Source organism: Chionomys nivalis, chromosome 18, assembly GCF_950005125.1.
Source record: "Chionomys nivalis chromosome 18, mChiNiv1.1, whole genome shotgun sequence".
In the NCBI taxonomy this organism is placed as follows: Eukaryota; Metazoa; Chordata; class Mammalia; order Rodentia; family Cricetidae; genus Chionomys; species Chionomys nivalis.
The window spans coordinates 45,977,695-45,993,412 of NC_080103.1; the positions used below are offsets into that span (position 1 = coordinate 45,977,695).

Here is a 15,718-nt window from a genome sequence, read left to right on the forward strand (position 1 = left end):
TCTCCTTTCACCCTCTCCATGATCCCCACACTCCCAATTTACTCAGGAAATCTTGTCTTTTTCTACTTCCCATGTAGATTAGATCCATGTATGTCTCTCTTAGGGTCCACTTTGTTGTCTAGCAATTTCTTCTCTCTTGTTCTCACTTTTTTCTTGCGGTCTTGTAGTCTGATTATATATGTCTTTGTAAAATCCCCTTGGGGTAAAATCAATGTGAAAACCCTTGTGCTTCCTGTAAGTGGAGGTTGGTATCTTCTCACAGATGAAGGAATTTTCAGCTATTATTTCCATAATTTTTTCTAGCCTTTTCTCTTTTTTTCTCCTCCTTCTTAAATTAATATTGCATACAGATATATCTCTTGAAGGTTTATAATCCCTGAACAATTATTTGTGTGTGTGTCTGTTTGTTCCTCAAATCTGATGATATAAATATAAAATGTCTTCAAGCTCTCTGCTCTTGTCATCGGTTTGTTATGCTGCTGACCTTTTGGCTTCTTTCACTTTAATCACCATGTTACCCATCTCTAGAATTTCACTTTTTTGTTATTGCTCCATTTTCCTATCAAAGTTCGCATTTTGTTCATGCATTGTTTATAAATATTGCTGCAGCAGTGACCTTTCTCCTCTGTGGGGTCTTAGGATGAGCTTTAGAATCATATGAAACATGAATAAACTCTTTTTTTTTTACTTATTTATTTATTTTTATTCTTTTTTAATTAAAATTTCCACCTGCTCCCCATTTCCCATTTCCCTCCCCTCCTCCCAAATATTGCCCTCCCCCCACTTCCCTCCCCCTATCCCCACTCCTCTTCTCCTCCCCCCACTCCATTCCCCCTCCCTCTCGATACTGAAGAGCAGTCCAAATTCCCTGCCCTGCGGGAAGACCAAGGTCCTTCTATCTACGTCCAGAAAGGTGAGCGTCCAAACAGGCTAAGCTCCCACAAAGCCAGTTCATGTATTAGGATCGAAACCTAGTGCCATTGTCCTTGGCTTCTCATCAGTCTTCATTGACCGCCATGCTCAGAGAGTCCGGAATCAAACCATGCTTATTCAGTCCCAGACCAGCTGGCCTTGGTGGGCTCCCAATAAATCAGTTCCACTGTCACAGTGGGTGGGTGCATCCCTCGTGGTCCTGATTTTTTGCTCATGTTCTCCCTCCTTCTGCTCCTCATTTGGACCTTAAGAGCTCAGACCGTTGCTCCAAATTGAGACTCTGTCTCTACCTCGATCCATCGCCAGATGAAGGTTCTAAGGTGATATGCAAGATATTCATCAGTATAGGATAGGGTCATTTCAGGTTCCCTCTCCTTAGTTGCCCAAGGTACCAGCTGGGGACATATTCCTGGACACCTGCGAACCCCTCAAGAGTCAAGTCTCTTGCCAACCCTAAGATGGCTCCCTTAGATAGGATATATACTTCGCTGCTCCCGTATCCATCCTTCCTATATCCCAACCATCCCAATCCTCCGAGCTCCTCCCATCCTCCCCTTCTCATATTTCTCATCCCATTTCCCCTTTGCCCCATGCCACCTCACCCGCAAGTTCCCAGTTTTTGCCCTGGAATCTTGTCTACTTCCCCCTCTCCATGCGGATGACTATATGATTTTCTTTGGGTTCACTTTCTTATTTAGCTTCTATAGGATCACACATTATATGCTTAATGTCTTTTATTTTATGGCTAGAAACCGATTATGAGTGAGTACATCCCATGTTCCTCTTTTTGAGTCTGGGATACCTCACTCAGGATAGTGTTTTCTATTTCCATCCATTTGCACGCAAAATTCGAGAAGTCATTGTTTTTTACTGCTGAGTAGTACTCTAATATGTATATATTCCACACTTTCTTCATCCATTCCTCCATTGAAGGGCATCTAGGTTGTTTCCAGGTTTTGGCTATTACAAACAATGCTGCTATGAACATAGTTGAACAGATACTTTTGTCATTTGATGTGGCATCTCTTGGGTATATTCCCAATAGTGGAAGCAGAGATGGAAATCAGAGAAGCATCACCCTTCACGATAGCCACAAATAGCATAAAATATCTTGGGGTAACCCTAACCAAGGAAGTAAAGGATCTATTTGACAAGAACTTTAAGTCAATGAAGAAAGAAATTGAGGAGGATACCAGAAAATGGAAGGATCTCCCTTGCTCTTGGATAGGGAGGATCAACATAGTAAAAATGGCAATTCTACCAAGGGCAATTTATAGATTCAATGCAATCCCCATCAAAATCCCATCAAAATTCTTCACAGATCTTGAGAGGACAATAATCAACTTTATATGGAGAAACAAAAAACCCAGGATAGCCAAAACAATCTTATATAATAATGAATAAACTCTTGACCTCTGGTTCTATAGCACATCTGGTTCCTCAGAGAAGTAATAATATCTAATACTGTGCAGTGCTGTAGTAGAAGTCGACGCATCAATGAATGAAACAGAATATAAACCCAGAATGAACACAGATGCTATGGCTTTCAGCAACAGCACCAAGTAAACACATTTGAAAGGAGCTGTTTCCTCAATACACGGTATTGAGGAAGCTAGATAGCCATTTGTCAAAGAATTAAATTGATCCCTTGTCTCACACCATATGCAAAGATCAACATAAAATAGATTAAATCTTATATGTAAGACCTGAAACTGTGTAACAATGTTAGGGAAACATGCAGAGAAAACTGTGGGGGCACAGTACAGGTAGGTATGACTCCATGCAAGCCCGAGGGGCAAAAAAAATGAGATCACAAAATAAAAGCATTTGGACAATGTGGGAACCAACAGAATGAAAAGAAGATCAGTTGTGTCTGAAGAAAGCATTGCACATACTGCACAAACCGGACAAGGGTTCGTCTCCAAAATATTTGAAGAACTCAAAAACTCAAACAACTATAGGGGGATAATTTTAAACTGTGATTTAAAATGGGTAAGAGAATGTTTGTGCAGTGTGGGAAGAGTGCAAAGTAGCAAGCACGGAAAGTGTAGAAGTTCCTCAATGCCCAGCAACAACAAAAAGAACTGAAGCAGTAAGGTTGGGGAGATGGCTCAGAGGATGAGAGCACCAGCTTCTCTTGCAGAGGACCAGGTTTGATTCCCAGCACCCACTCGAAGCTTACAACGACCTGTAACTCCAGTTTCAGGGGATCTTATGCCCTCCCTGGCTTCAGTGGGTACCAGACACACACGTAGTGCACATACATACACATAGGCAACACACAAATACATATAAAATAAAATGAAATAAATCATTAAATTTTTTTACAATGAAATGGAACTCTCATGATGCACTGATGCCACTACTGGGTATAGAAACAAGAAAATTAATCAAAGAGACACCCATCTATAACAAATATCTATTCTAAAACTCCTCACAATCTAGGTTAGGGAATTGGGCTGTGTCCACCAAAAGAGAAACAAAGCAGTATGTGTTACAAACACATGAGAACATCGTTTAAGTTGTAGAATGGGAGAGATTACATCATCTTATGTCTGGGACTGGAGATTCTTTTGCTGAATAGTGTCATCTAGACTGCTAAGAACCGAGCTGCGTCACCCCACCTACACGGGCACAATCCTACTGAAAGAAGCCAAGGGAGCACAGTGGACACAGAGGCTTGGAGATGGAGATAATGTGGCTTTTATGGAAGAGTACAGGCTCTCGATTAGACTAGAAGAATATCTTTGAGATTTTTGAGAGATTGATATTGGAAAATATGTATTATATACTTTAACGTTACTGTGAATAAATTTTAAAGATTAATCCACAAAACATGGAGTATTTGAGGTGTTTATTATGTTCATTAACCTTATTTAACTATTCCGTTGTGCTTAGGAGTTTAACATCATTTTTTGCACCCTGTAAATACATCCAGCTGTAATTTGTCTTTGTACAATCAGGACAAGAAAAGATTATCTTTAATTTTTTTAGAAAATGAGGAAAACTCCTTTTTTCAATTTTACCCTTTTTTCACCAGAAGTAGGCTTTTGGCTGCTAAAAAGAGGCATTTTAATTCAACTAGGACTTGGAGAAAATGGAAATTGAAGCAGGTGATTCACAAGATACCCCCAGCTCAGCCAAATGCTGCACCCAAACTTCAAAAGTGTGTCCTTGCCATTTCGTGTGTGAAAGTCAATGCTCCTGACTCCTCCAGTGGTCTGTGAGTCAAAAGTCTTGGGTGGAATTTCCTGGAGAATTTGGGGAGAAGGTTGATGGACACAGGAGCTCAATGAGAGTTATCCTGAAGGTGTGGATTGATAAAAAACAGGCATAGCACTTGGCTAGCCAGGGCCACTGGGTTTCTGGGCAGGCACAAGGCAGAGCTTTCACAGGACAGGCAGACACCAGGACTGATCCTGAGATGACCTAAGGGCCCTGCCTGTAACATTTGACAGAGCTAATAAGATGCTGAGCCCTAGCATCTTGTTACCAGGCAGATGCCAACCGAGCTCCTCAGAATCAGTTCTCTTCCAGGAGGAAAAAAATCCTAGTGCAGTCCTGTCTGAAAGTCCAAGAGTACACGAGGGTCGTTCCTTGTCCCTCCCATTCAGACTTATGAATATTAAACATAACCACCATTGCCAAAGTGTGTGCCTAAGGGGTGGATACTCATCAATCAAACTCAGCACAAAATATAAAAAGTTTTATAATAAATTTCCAAGTCTAAACTATCTCATTATTAAACATGAACTTCAAAGAATCACATTTGCAAACGGAAAGTCTCTGGCATCGCCCCCTAGAATTAAGTGGAATACTGGGTGCGTGTAGAGAATTGGCCCTATAACACCTCTGACCCGCCAAGCCCCTCCACTAGTCAGCCGAACGCCTCAGAGCCTCAGGTCCATTTGCAGATAATGTTTTGTGTTTAAGAAACTCGCCAATGCAGCGCTGAGCCCTGTTCTCCCCAGAGGGGCCAGGTGGCTGAGACACCTGTCCATGCCTGCAGCCTGCCAGGCTTGGCGCTTCCTCCCACTGCACAGATGGCTGGAGACCCGAGGAGATGGCTCTTTCAGGTGCAGAATTTCTTCACTTATCTAAGAATTTTCCAGAGAGGGATAAGATTTTCATGTTAGCTATCTTTCCACCCCATCATTTCAAGTAGGAAGTCTAAGCACTCATAACTTCAGGAGTATATTTTTAGCTTGAGAATGTAAATCAAAAGCCTGTTTTTCAAGTTTTCAATAGCTTTTGAAGTTCCATTTTAAAGCGGGATTTTCCTGTCTTTATTTCCCAAAGATTTAAGGGTGCCAAACACAATCAAGGACCCCTTCGAGGTACTCTAGGGCCTCAAATTTACTTGTCACTTTTGAGTTCCCCTCCCATTTGCATATGAAATATATATTTCCATGTTATGCTTCATGTTCCAATTCCTCTCAAAATCTCTCATGCAAACATTTATTGATCATTGTAGGTATGCTATGTCACTACCCTGTTTACAACCACATCTGCACAGTATGATTACATAGCGCCAATTTATGTGGTGGAACTCTGGCTTCCTCTAGATAGAACTCATACATTTTAGCACTTAGCGAAATAGGTGTTTATCAAGTTAAATGGCTCTTTAAGCCAGCAAATATCTTATTAATTTCTTATGAGAAATTAAATTTAAGAACGATGTAAAGATACCATTTGATTGCAGCATTGTACATTAAGCTTTTTCTGTTGGAGGAAGGCCTGCTTGTTCGTCCCAGATGCCGAGAACCAAAATAATCACACAGAAATTGTACTAATTTCTCTCTCTCTCTCTCTCTGTCTGTCTCTCTCTCTGTCTCTCTGTCTCTGTCTCTGTCTCTCTCTCCAGCTAGGCTGTTCAGTAGCCTCTTTCAGCAGTTCATTCCTTGAGAATCTCACTTCCCCAGATATGCGACGTTTTCTTTACCTCTGAGCTCAGACCACCACCACTCCTGCCCTGATTTTGGAGGGAATGTTTCAATTCAGAGGAAATGGCTATACAAACCTTAACATCATACAATAAAGATGGCAGAAATGCTAACAAGCTGGATTGTCTTTTAACCAGTTGTCCCTGTGATCTTTGGAAACAGCCTTTAAAAAATTCGTTTTCTAAGCAAGAAAATTCAAAAGTCATGCTACCTTAGTATGCAAAAAAAGACTCCATCCTGAATTTGACCAAGGCAGTCACTTAAGATGCTTTTTACAATTCCTTTTCTTTTGGGGGGGGGACAAATATTCTACAAAGAACTTTTTAAAAGAATTAACACTGCTAGGTAACCCTTTCTCAATAAACAAACAAATCCTTACTTATTTTTAATCACCACCAGCATTTGCAGAATACAGTCCCATAGCCCACAGTGACAACCTGTGTTATTTTCTGTGCACTGCTATTATGATCCCTACCAGACTCAAAGGTATTTGAGGTTGGTGCCAGGAGGAATATAACAGAGCCTTTTAGTTTATCAGAACATGATTTTCATGTAAATTGTCGTTCTATGTGTGTTGAGTGAGAAAGGAAACAAGAACCACCTCTGGAGATGGCAATGGTGTTTGGAAAGCAAGATTGTTCCTGTTTAGAAAGTCTGCATACAGGGCTCATCCAAGCTATTTACTAGTAAATTTTGTAGTCTAAACGGGTGTGCTTACTTGTCTTTGAGTAATTTCTACACTTCAAACTAGATTTAGAAGTCGTGTTAGATCATGAAATGAAAGACTAAAAGGAAGATAGATAGCTACAAGATGTGTGAGAAAGGGGAATCTGGTCGAGACCCGTCTGGTCCGGTCTGGTCCTATATGGTCCAGAATGGTCCGGTCGAGACCGGTAGTTCCACATGGATGTGTTCCAGCTCCCTCCTAAATCCCGGGGCTGGAAGGCCAGACGAAAGGTGTGAGATTTACTTCCAGAGAGGAAAAAGCTTTTGACTTGATTTCCATAGAGCCTGTGAAAGCGCAGTTCTTTTCTGTACGTGCTAAACACATCCCTGTTGCGTCAAGCAGTTTCATTTACTGTGTTCATAAACAGAGTCGGTGCTAAGAGTTAACCCTTCCGAGCATCAGGACTGTGAAATGAACAGCAAATGTATCTGCCTCCAGACAGCAGAGACTCTGCAGCTGTTTGACATGCCAATATTTCTTTGTCTCTGACTCAAAGAAAGTTTTTTTTTAAAGATTTATTTATTTATTATGTATACAGTATTGTCAGTATTCTGTCTGCATGTGTGCCTGCAGGCCAGAAGAGGGCACCAGATCTCCTTACGGATGGTTGTGAGCCACCATGTGGTTGCTGGGAATTGAACTCAGGACCTTTGGAAAAACAGGCAGTGCTCTTAACCACTGAGCCATTTCTCCAGCTCCTCAAAGAAAGTTTTAAATACAAAGTAAATTTGAGATTCCGTACTGATACACATTTACTGCTAGGACATTTCTAGTTCAGAATATGAACGGAAGTCCTCATTGCTCTAGGTCCATCAGCTGTACATAATCTACTCTACACACTGTACAAACCGATGCAAGACAGAGAGTAATGTCTTTCCCCCGTGACTGATTTTTCTACACCCCAATGACATTTATTTACTGCATTTATGCCATGTGCCCACAGTCTCACTTCTGTGGAGAGCCTGTGTGCCTGTAGTTGTTCTGGGCGAAGAACATTCCCACTTCTGGTGGAAGATACATATGCGCGCGCACACAAGGAGGGGGATTCAGAGAATAGACTCTCTTGGACTATCAAATCTTATGTTTCACTTTGGAAACATGATGATGCCGTGTTGATTTCCCCAGTTCTGCCGGTTACAGACTGGTTCCCTCATCTGTGTTAAAGGATTAGCATTACAAAAAAAGTATCTAATGTGGGCTAAAATTCTCAAGCATAAGTACAATTTAGAAAAATAAGCAATTTGAAAATATGGATTTATGATAGCCCCAGATGTAAACTATTACAGTTGTTTAATTTCTTTAAAGTTTATTGTTTTTCTTGGTTAAGGTCTCACTCTCTCTCACACATTTGCATACATATATGACAAAGTAAATATTTTTTTAAAAACATAAAGCATAAAACACTAACAAATATAAGATTTATGTATATAATATATACAAAAATGTATGTATATAAAATAAACACATATGAATTATATGGTCTATAAATATATTTCATATAAATGACAAATAATAGATTATATATAAAACATTGATTTATTCTTTACATATGGACAATAGAAAATATTTTGTAAGAGAGAAAAAGAAAAAATAATAAAGGATGTATAAACAAATACTGACATTTTTAGTAATGATTGACTTCAGTGTGCTATGAAAATATATAGCAAACTATCTATTTCCAGAGAATGCACATTTAGTTATATTCGCTGGTGGAATTAGTTACAGTAAAAATAGCATCAAATTTCAAATGTAACATGCGTTCCTCATTTGTCATCTTAGCTATTACGTAGTTCTAGATGTACAGACAACTCTGGCCACCCTCTAGAATACACACCATTGTGAGAAGCGGGTGGATCTGGGGGACAAGTACTGAGCTATGATCGGTTGATTACAATTGGAAATCGATCACGAATCTATTCTCGACTAACTGGGCGAAGAGAATATATGCTATCATGTATATCATATCACAATAAATATCACATATATATGTGACAGATACATAAATGATAGAAATAGATTATAGATAGAGATACATTCATACTCAATTATGCTAATTTACTATAGTTAACTATATTAGCCCATTGATTGAAAAAAATAAATATTAATGAAATTACTTAAACATGTCTCTTTCAGATGTTCAAAATAAATCGACTCCATCACTGCCAGAAACTTCTACAACAAAATTATCTGTCACAACCCCAGGCAACATGTCAGTAACAAACCCTGTCAACAACGCAAAGGATGGAACAGCTCCTACAGGTAGGACCTTCCTATGAGGCTGTAGTTTCCCTTCTAAAAGCAAAATTAGTAGATCCTATATATGTACTCTAGAGAAATATTGTTATAAAGCTAAGTAATACTTCACTATTTACAAATTCCTGTATAGTTTGGAGGCCTTGCTGAGTTTCCTTAATGATATTCTTTTAGATCATTTCTTGTTTGGGAAAGTTCTATTGTGATTGTTACATAAACAAAGTTTATTTTTAGAGAAGAAAACAATTATCGTACCTAAGTCATAAAAATATCCTTGCAAATATCTCAGTTCTCCACTTACATGGCACAGCCAACAATTGGAAGCTGTACAAACTGACACTTTGTTGGTCATAGGTGCTAATGATAGATTTAGTTTGAAGATTTCTGTAACACATTTATCACAATCGTTACTGGATGGAGCAGCAACTATGCCAAAAATTTTGGCTAAGTATTAAAGGAGGGTACTTAACCATCTTAGTTAAGGTTTCCATGCTGTGAAGAGACACCATGTCCACAGCAACTCTTATAAAGCAAAATGTGTAATTGAGGCTGACTTACTGTTTCAGAAATTCAATCAATTATCATCATGGCGAGAAGTATGGCAGCTTGTAGGCAGACATGGAGCTGGAGAAGGAGCTGAGAGCTCTGTATCTTGGTCCACAGGCAACAGGAAGTGAACTGTCTATGACACTAGGTGTAGCTTAAGCATGTATGAGATCTTAGAGCCCACCATCATAGTGATACATTTCCTCCAACAAGGCCACACCTACTCCAACAAGGCCACACCTACTCCAACAAGGCCACACCTACTCCAACAAGGCCACACCTCCTCAGAGTGCCACTCTCTATAGGCCAAGCATTCAAACACCTGAGTCCATGGAGGCCACCCTACTCAAACCACAGTAACCATCTTTGAAAATTTGAAATGTCCCTGGGACTGGTGGCACATGCCTTTAATCCCATCACTTGGGAGGCAGAGACAGGTAGATCCCAATGGGTATGAGGCTAACCTATTCTGCATATCGAATTCCAGGGTAGCCAGAGCTATACAGAGAGACCCTGTCTCAAAAAGAAATAAAATGGGAGAAAAAGAAAAGCCATTATAATCACTCGACTAAAAACACAAACACTTTTCAAGGTAATGTTTGCTACATTGTTTCCCTTGTAACATAAGGGGAAAATATATAAATAGGGTTATCTCATTCAGGCTCAGTATCCAAAAGGATAAAAAATAAACTTGCTAGCTAATTGCTGGAATTTGAATGTTTAGAATGAATGGATGGCTGAAATTCTACCGCTGTATTTCTCAGTTCTGTACCTTCCTCAATTTTTACTCTAAGGCCAGGCTCGCACACAAACACATCAACCATCTGGACATGAACTTGATGGTAATTTAACAGACCAAAGGTATTCATGAGCAGAATCTGTTTCCACTGTGTTCGATTCTACAATGAGAACCAAACAGTCCTCCCAGAACTCCTTGACTGAATCAGGAGAAAGCATACACAACAGGGGCACGGGGGATTTTAGTCCAGGTATACTGGAGAATGTTAGCTCCACCGAAGCCAAGCTCCAAACGGAGAAGTCACAACCTAGAAAGCCTCCAGCCATCTCCTGAACGTTGTTTTTCATTTGGAAGGATTGTCTCACCTCTGTGTTCCCAGGTTTCAAATAGGATTTTTACAAAGTTTGGCTATTTGCTCTCTTCTCCAAGCTTCAACTCTTCAGTGTGAATTTGACTCTAAGTTGACAAGAGCATATTATGTTTGCAATCAGTGATGTTTGTACAAGAGCCAAGACAGAGGCTATGGGTGCTGTGTCACATTCAGCCCCCATCTAAGATTCTATGGCCATAAGTACTGTCACAATAATAACACAAACCCTGGAACAACGCTTAGTTACATGAACCATAGAGACAGGAGTTCAGTGTAGAAGTTTGGGCAGGATTATAATGTAATTTGTGACGCCAGTAATGCACCTTGTTTTTGCTGAATTAGGATGTTATTTCAAGCCTGTTCGTATTGAGGCGGAGAAAGTTGATGTTTTCATCATTTTTTTGTAGTGGATGTGTCCTATAATTGGGCCCTACCAAGGCTGAGACTGCTGCCTCAGACTGCACTGAGCTACTGTCTCCTCCCACCTTACATTCCTTCCTCCGCAGAGTCATATTACACTTGTCTCCACCTCACTAGTGCTGGGATTAAAGGCGTGGGATCCCAAGCACTGGGATCACCTTTGTGTGAGCTTTGTTTCTTTTTGAGACTAGATTAATTTCATGTAGCCCAAGATGGCCTTGAACTCACAGAGATCTGTCTGCCTCTGCCTCCTGAATTCTGGGATTAAAAATGTGGACCACCACTGCCTGGCCTCTAGCGTCTTAGTTCTGCACTCTGATCTTCAGGCAAACTTTGCTTGTTAAAACTCAAACAAAATTCTCCAACTCTGCACTTCCTTTTAAAAAAAAAAAAGGTAGTTGATCGCGAACTGGTGTTAAATGAGATAAATTAACTGATAGAACAACAAGCTTTCAGAATTAATATTAAAATCTCACGTACAAAAACAGACATTAAATTTTAACTACAGCCAGAGGTATTTCCAGCCAGCTATCTCATATGAGGCTCTGCTACAGTGGTGTTTAAGTTGCGCATCTTCTGTGCAGGAAATGAATACATAAAACTGCAAAGAAGAGAATTTTTAAAAAAACTAATCTCATAAATGTCCTTGTATGATTAGATGGAACTATGATAGGATTGTGTGCCTCACCTTTCTTTTCTCAATTATCTTCCTACTTCTAAGTTTGAGTTGAAAATGAACACTCTGTGGAAAATGTAAATACGAACAATATAGTAATTTGTGATGTAATATCATGTATGCATATATATATATATATGCAGAATCCACTTATGTTTATGTCAACTTCAGTCTGTTTCTCTGAACAGTTGTTTGAAATTGTTGAATTGTTTATGAACTTTAAATCAACACAAATCACAGTTGTTAATGGTTACCAGCAGTTCCTCATAATAACGGTACATTTTTTTCTTCAGAATTTTAATATATTCAGCACATAAAGAGAAATTCATCATACCATATGTAGCATGCTGCACATATTTAAAAGTGGTTACTGATAAATTAGCAACAATCCCCAAGTGTTACTCTTCTTACCACAAGCACATATGCATATGCGTATGTGTGCACACATGCACACAAGCACGCACACTCACATATACACACAGATGCCCTGTACGGTATCAGATGTATACGAAGAGCGTTTCCTCCATGACTTTGTGGACAATCCATCCTCAGCATCTTTTTGCTCCGAGTAATTTCAAGAGCAATTCCTGGCATTTAATAAATATTCTTTTAAATAAGGAAACACAAGGGCATGCAGATCAGCAAAGGACAATGGTGTGTGTCATGTGCAGTGCACACAGCTCCTGATTTTGACAGTTACTCGCTGGTAACGTTGGCTTCTTTCTCAACATACTTTCTATTGTTCTGTAGTATACAGGAATAAGGCCCCAAGTTTACTGGGAAATGCATTACAATCTTGCTTTCTATATGCATGACATACTAGGAGTTAGAACTATTTGGGTCTCTGAAGTTTATATGGCAAAAATACAAAGAGTAGATTAATTTCAGAAGTTTTTAAGTTTCTCAATGTCTGGTTTTTATTCAAATTTCCTTACCGTGAATGACTAAGTTAAGGAAATGAAATATAACTCTAAAATAAATGTTACATTTTGTGATCCTACTTGACAAGGATTCCCGCCCCACAGGAAAAATAAATGATTTTTGAAACAGCAAAATTTAGTTTTAAATTAAAAATGATCCTTTTTTGCATTTTTGATAATATCCAGGTAATAATATGCAATAAAAACTTGCTGTTTGGATGTTTGGATCACTCATACTGAATGTGTGTGTGTGTGGTATGTGTGTGTGTAGTATGTGTGTTTGGCTGTGTGTGTGTGTGTTTGGGTATGTGTGTGGTATGTGTGTTTGGCTGTGTGTGTGTGTGTTTGGGTGTGTGTATGTGTGTGTGTGGTATGTGTGTTTGGCTGTGTGTGTGTGTGTTTGGGTGTGTGTATGTGTGTGTGTGTGGTATGTGTGTTTGGCTGTGTGTGTGTGTTTGGATGTGTGTATGTGTGTGTGTATTTGGGTGTGGGTATGTATGTGTGTATGAATGGTGTATATATGGGGATGGTGGACTGGAAGTGTATGGGTGTGGGGTGGTGAGGAAGTATGGGTGTGAGTGTCGGTGTGGCTGTGTATGTGTGTGTGTTTAAATCAGTCATTCAATAATTCCGTACTTGCATTCCCCTTTAGATAGAATGAGCTGAAAAACAGTAAAGGACAAGGGTTACTTGGTACATCTGTAGATTGATTGCAGATCATTTCTAAACCTCATTCCTTGGCAGATGAGACGAGACTGTGGTTAATAACAACATCATCTATCTTATCAAACTAGGAATATCTAATGGTGAATTACCCGAGCCTCCTTTGACTCCAGCACCTAACTCACTGACAACAGTAAAACATGAAGGTGAGTACTAATTCATTTTGTTGTTTTTGTTAAGTGTGTGTGTGTGTGTGCGCATGCGTGCATGTGCACATGTGTGTGAAGCGGTTGGGATTTTCTATAGATAGCATGATGTAATCTAGGTCATCATTTCCAAAGTCGATGCCTTTGATCTACTTAGGTTTATTGTTAGTTGTGTCTCTTTGATAAAACTGCCGTAATGCGCCGGGCGGTGGTGGCGCATGCCTTTAATCCCAGCACTCGGGAGGAGGCAGAGGCAGGCGGATCTCTGGGAGTTCGAGACCAGCCTGGTCTACAAGAGCTAGTTCCAGGACAGGCTCCAAAACCACAGAGAAACCCTGTCTCGAAAAACAAACAAACAAAAAAAAAAAACTGCCGTAATGATGCCGAACAGTGGTGAAAAATGACATCATTCCTTTATTCCTAACTACAAGAGATCTAACTACAGATTCTCACCATTTAGTGTGATTTTAAACTCCTGTGATTAGCTTTTAGAGATGCTTTTATAGTGCAAGAATTTTACATTTTCAAAATTGCTTTTTCTCAATTTATTGCAGTTGTCCTGTTAGTGTTCTTTATTTTATCAACATGGCATGCACCTCTGATGCTGCACGTTGACCTAACCTTTCTCTCTTAGCAAAAATTCTCCTTGGTCACACTACGGAATACTTCTCCTATGAGGCCAGTTCCATCTATATTATTTTGCTAAGAATTTTCATAAGATACATAAGCTTGTGATTTTTCTGCAACCTTTATCTTCTAATATCACAGTAATAGTAGCATCATCAGATTGAGTTGGGATGTGTTCCCTTCTCTGCAATTTTTTGAAAGATTTTGTGATTTCTTCCTTTTAAAAAGAAAAATTTCCATTTTAAGAAACTCAGCATTAGATCAATCTACCCTTATCTATCTTTTTTTTCATCAGAAGAAAATATTCTCTTAAAATTAACTTAAGAAGAACCTTAGTGTGAAGAATTCACTCAAGTGGGACTGGAGTCACTACATGTAAAGCAGGTGATAAGTGTGGGATGAGAAAGTGGATTTGGGGACATTCTTTGAGACTTCTGTACAGAGTCTAGTATAAACAGAGAAATAAGAAAAATATAGAAAAGAAAAAAAAAGCAACTAAGATTTTCTGCCCAAAATCATCATAGACAAAGCTGTAGGGAAGGAAAGTTCAAAACTCAGCATGATGCTGTAGTTTCTAAGGAACAATGGGCTTTATTACTTATTTTTATATTTCTTTATTGTATTTTATGTGTATGACTACTTTGCCTGCATGTATGTCCGTGTACTGTATATATACATATATGTCTGTGTACTCTACATATGCTTATATGTCTGTACACAGTATTTGTGCATACGTCTGTATACTATATGTGTGCATATATGTCTGGGTACTGTATGTGTGTATATATGTCTGTGCACTGTATATGTGTACTATGTACTACATGTATATGTGCCAGGTGCCACAGAGGCCAGAAGACATTGACTGATGACCAACCAGGAGTTACAAATAGTTATAGGCTATAATATGGGTGCCGGGAATCAAACCTTGATGCTATGTAAGAGCAGCCAGAACTCTTAATTGCTGAGGCATCTCTCCAGCCTGGAGGAAGGAAATTTTAAATTCTGAATTCTGAATCACTTTGATGCTATCAAACAACATCAATTTATTTGATTTCTGGAAGTTTTATTATCCAAAGGTCACTCTAAGTAGAGCTCAAATGGACTTTTATTTAAAACAAAGTGATATTTTATTCATGGCCTAGATTTACCCCAATTCCTACAAGATCCTTTCTTAGTAACTGGGGTTTGAAAATAAAGAGATTTGGGGATCCAGCCATCCTCTTAACAATGGCCTAAGGAACAATGTGCTCCCAGTCCCCAACCACAATTCATCTTAGGTCCTTTTCCACCCTCATGAGTGAAGAATTCCTATATGACAACCCCAATGAACCTATTTTGTCCAACAGCACAAGAAATTCTTTCCCATTTTTCTCTTGTTAAAAGTTGAAGTCCAGAGTCTGGAGAGATTGCTAGTGGCTAGGATTATGTACTTCTCTTGTAAAGAAAGGATCCAGGTTTAGTTACCAGCACTCACATAGGGCAACTCACAGCTGCCACATCTCTGACCTCAGTGGGTACCCGTACCCTGTGCGTGCGTGGGTGCACGCGTGCGCACATGCACACACACACACACTCACTTTAGAAGAAATGTTTTTAAAAATGTTCAAATACTGCTCAAATTTAGCTGCTATTCTCTTCTCTTCAGCATATCCAGTTAGCTTGGCTCCAGTTTTCGAGCTCTTGTTCCCAGTAATG

The 15,718-nt window shown here is 39.4% G+C and overlaps 1 protein-coding gene across 1 annotated transcript in view; it reads left to right on the forward strand.

The window, feature by feature from the left end:
- Positions 1-15,718, forward strand: part of Emcn (endomucin) — an 84,629-nt gene that overhangs the window by 21,404 nt on the left and 47,507 nt on the right. The window contains exons 2-3 of the mRNA XM_057793775.1: positions 8,737-8,862; positions 13,322-13,396. Coding sequence (XP_057649758.1) covers positions 8,737-8,862; positions 13,322-13,396 — 201 coding nt within the window. The remainder of the gene's footprint in view (positions 1-8,736; positions 8,863-13,321; positions 13,397-15,718) is intronic.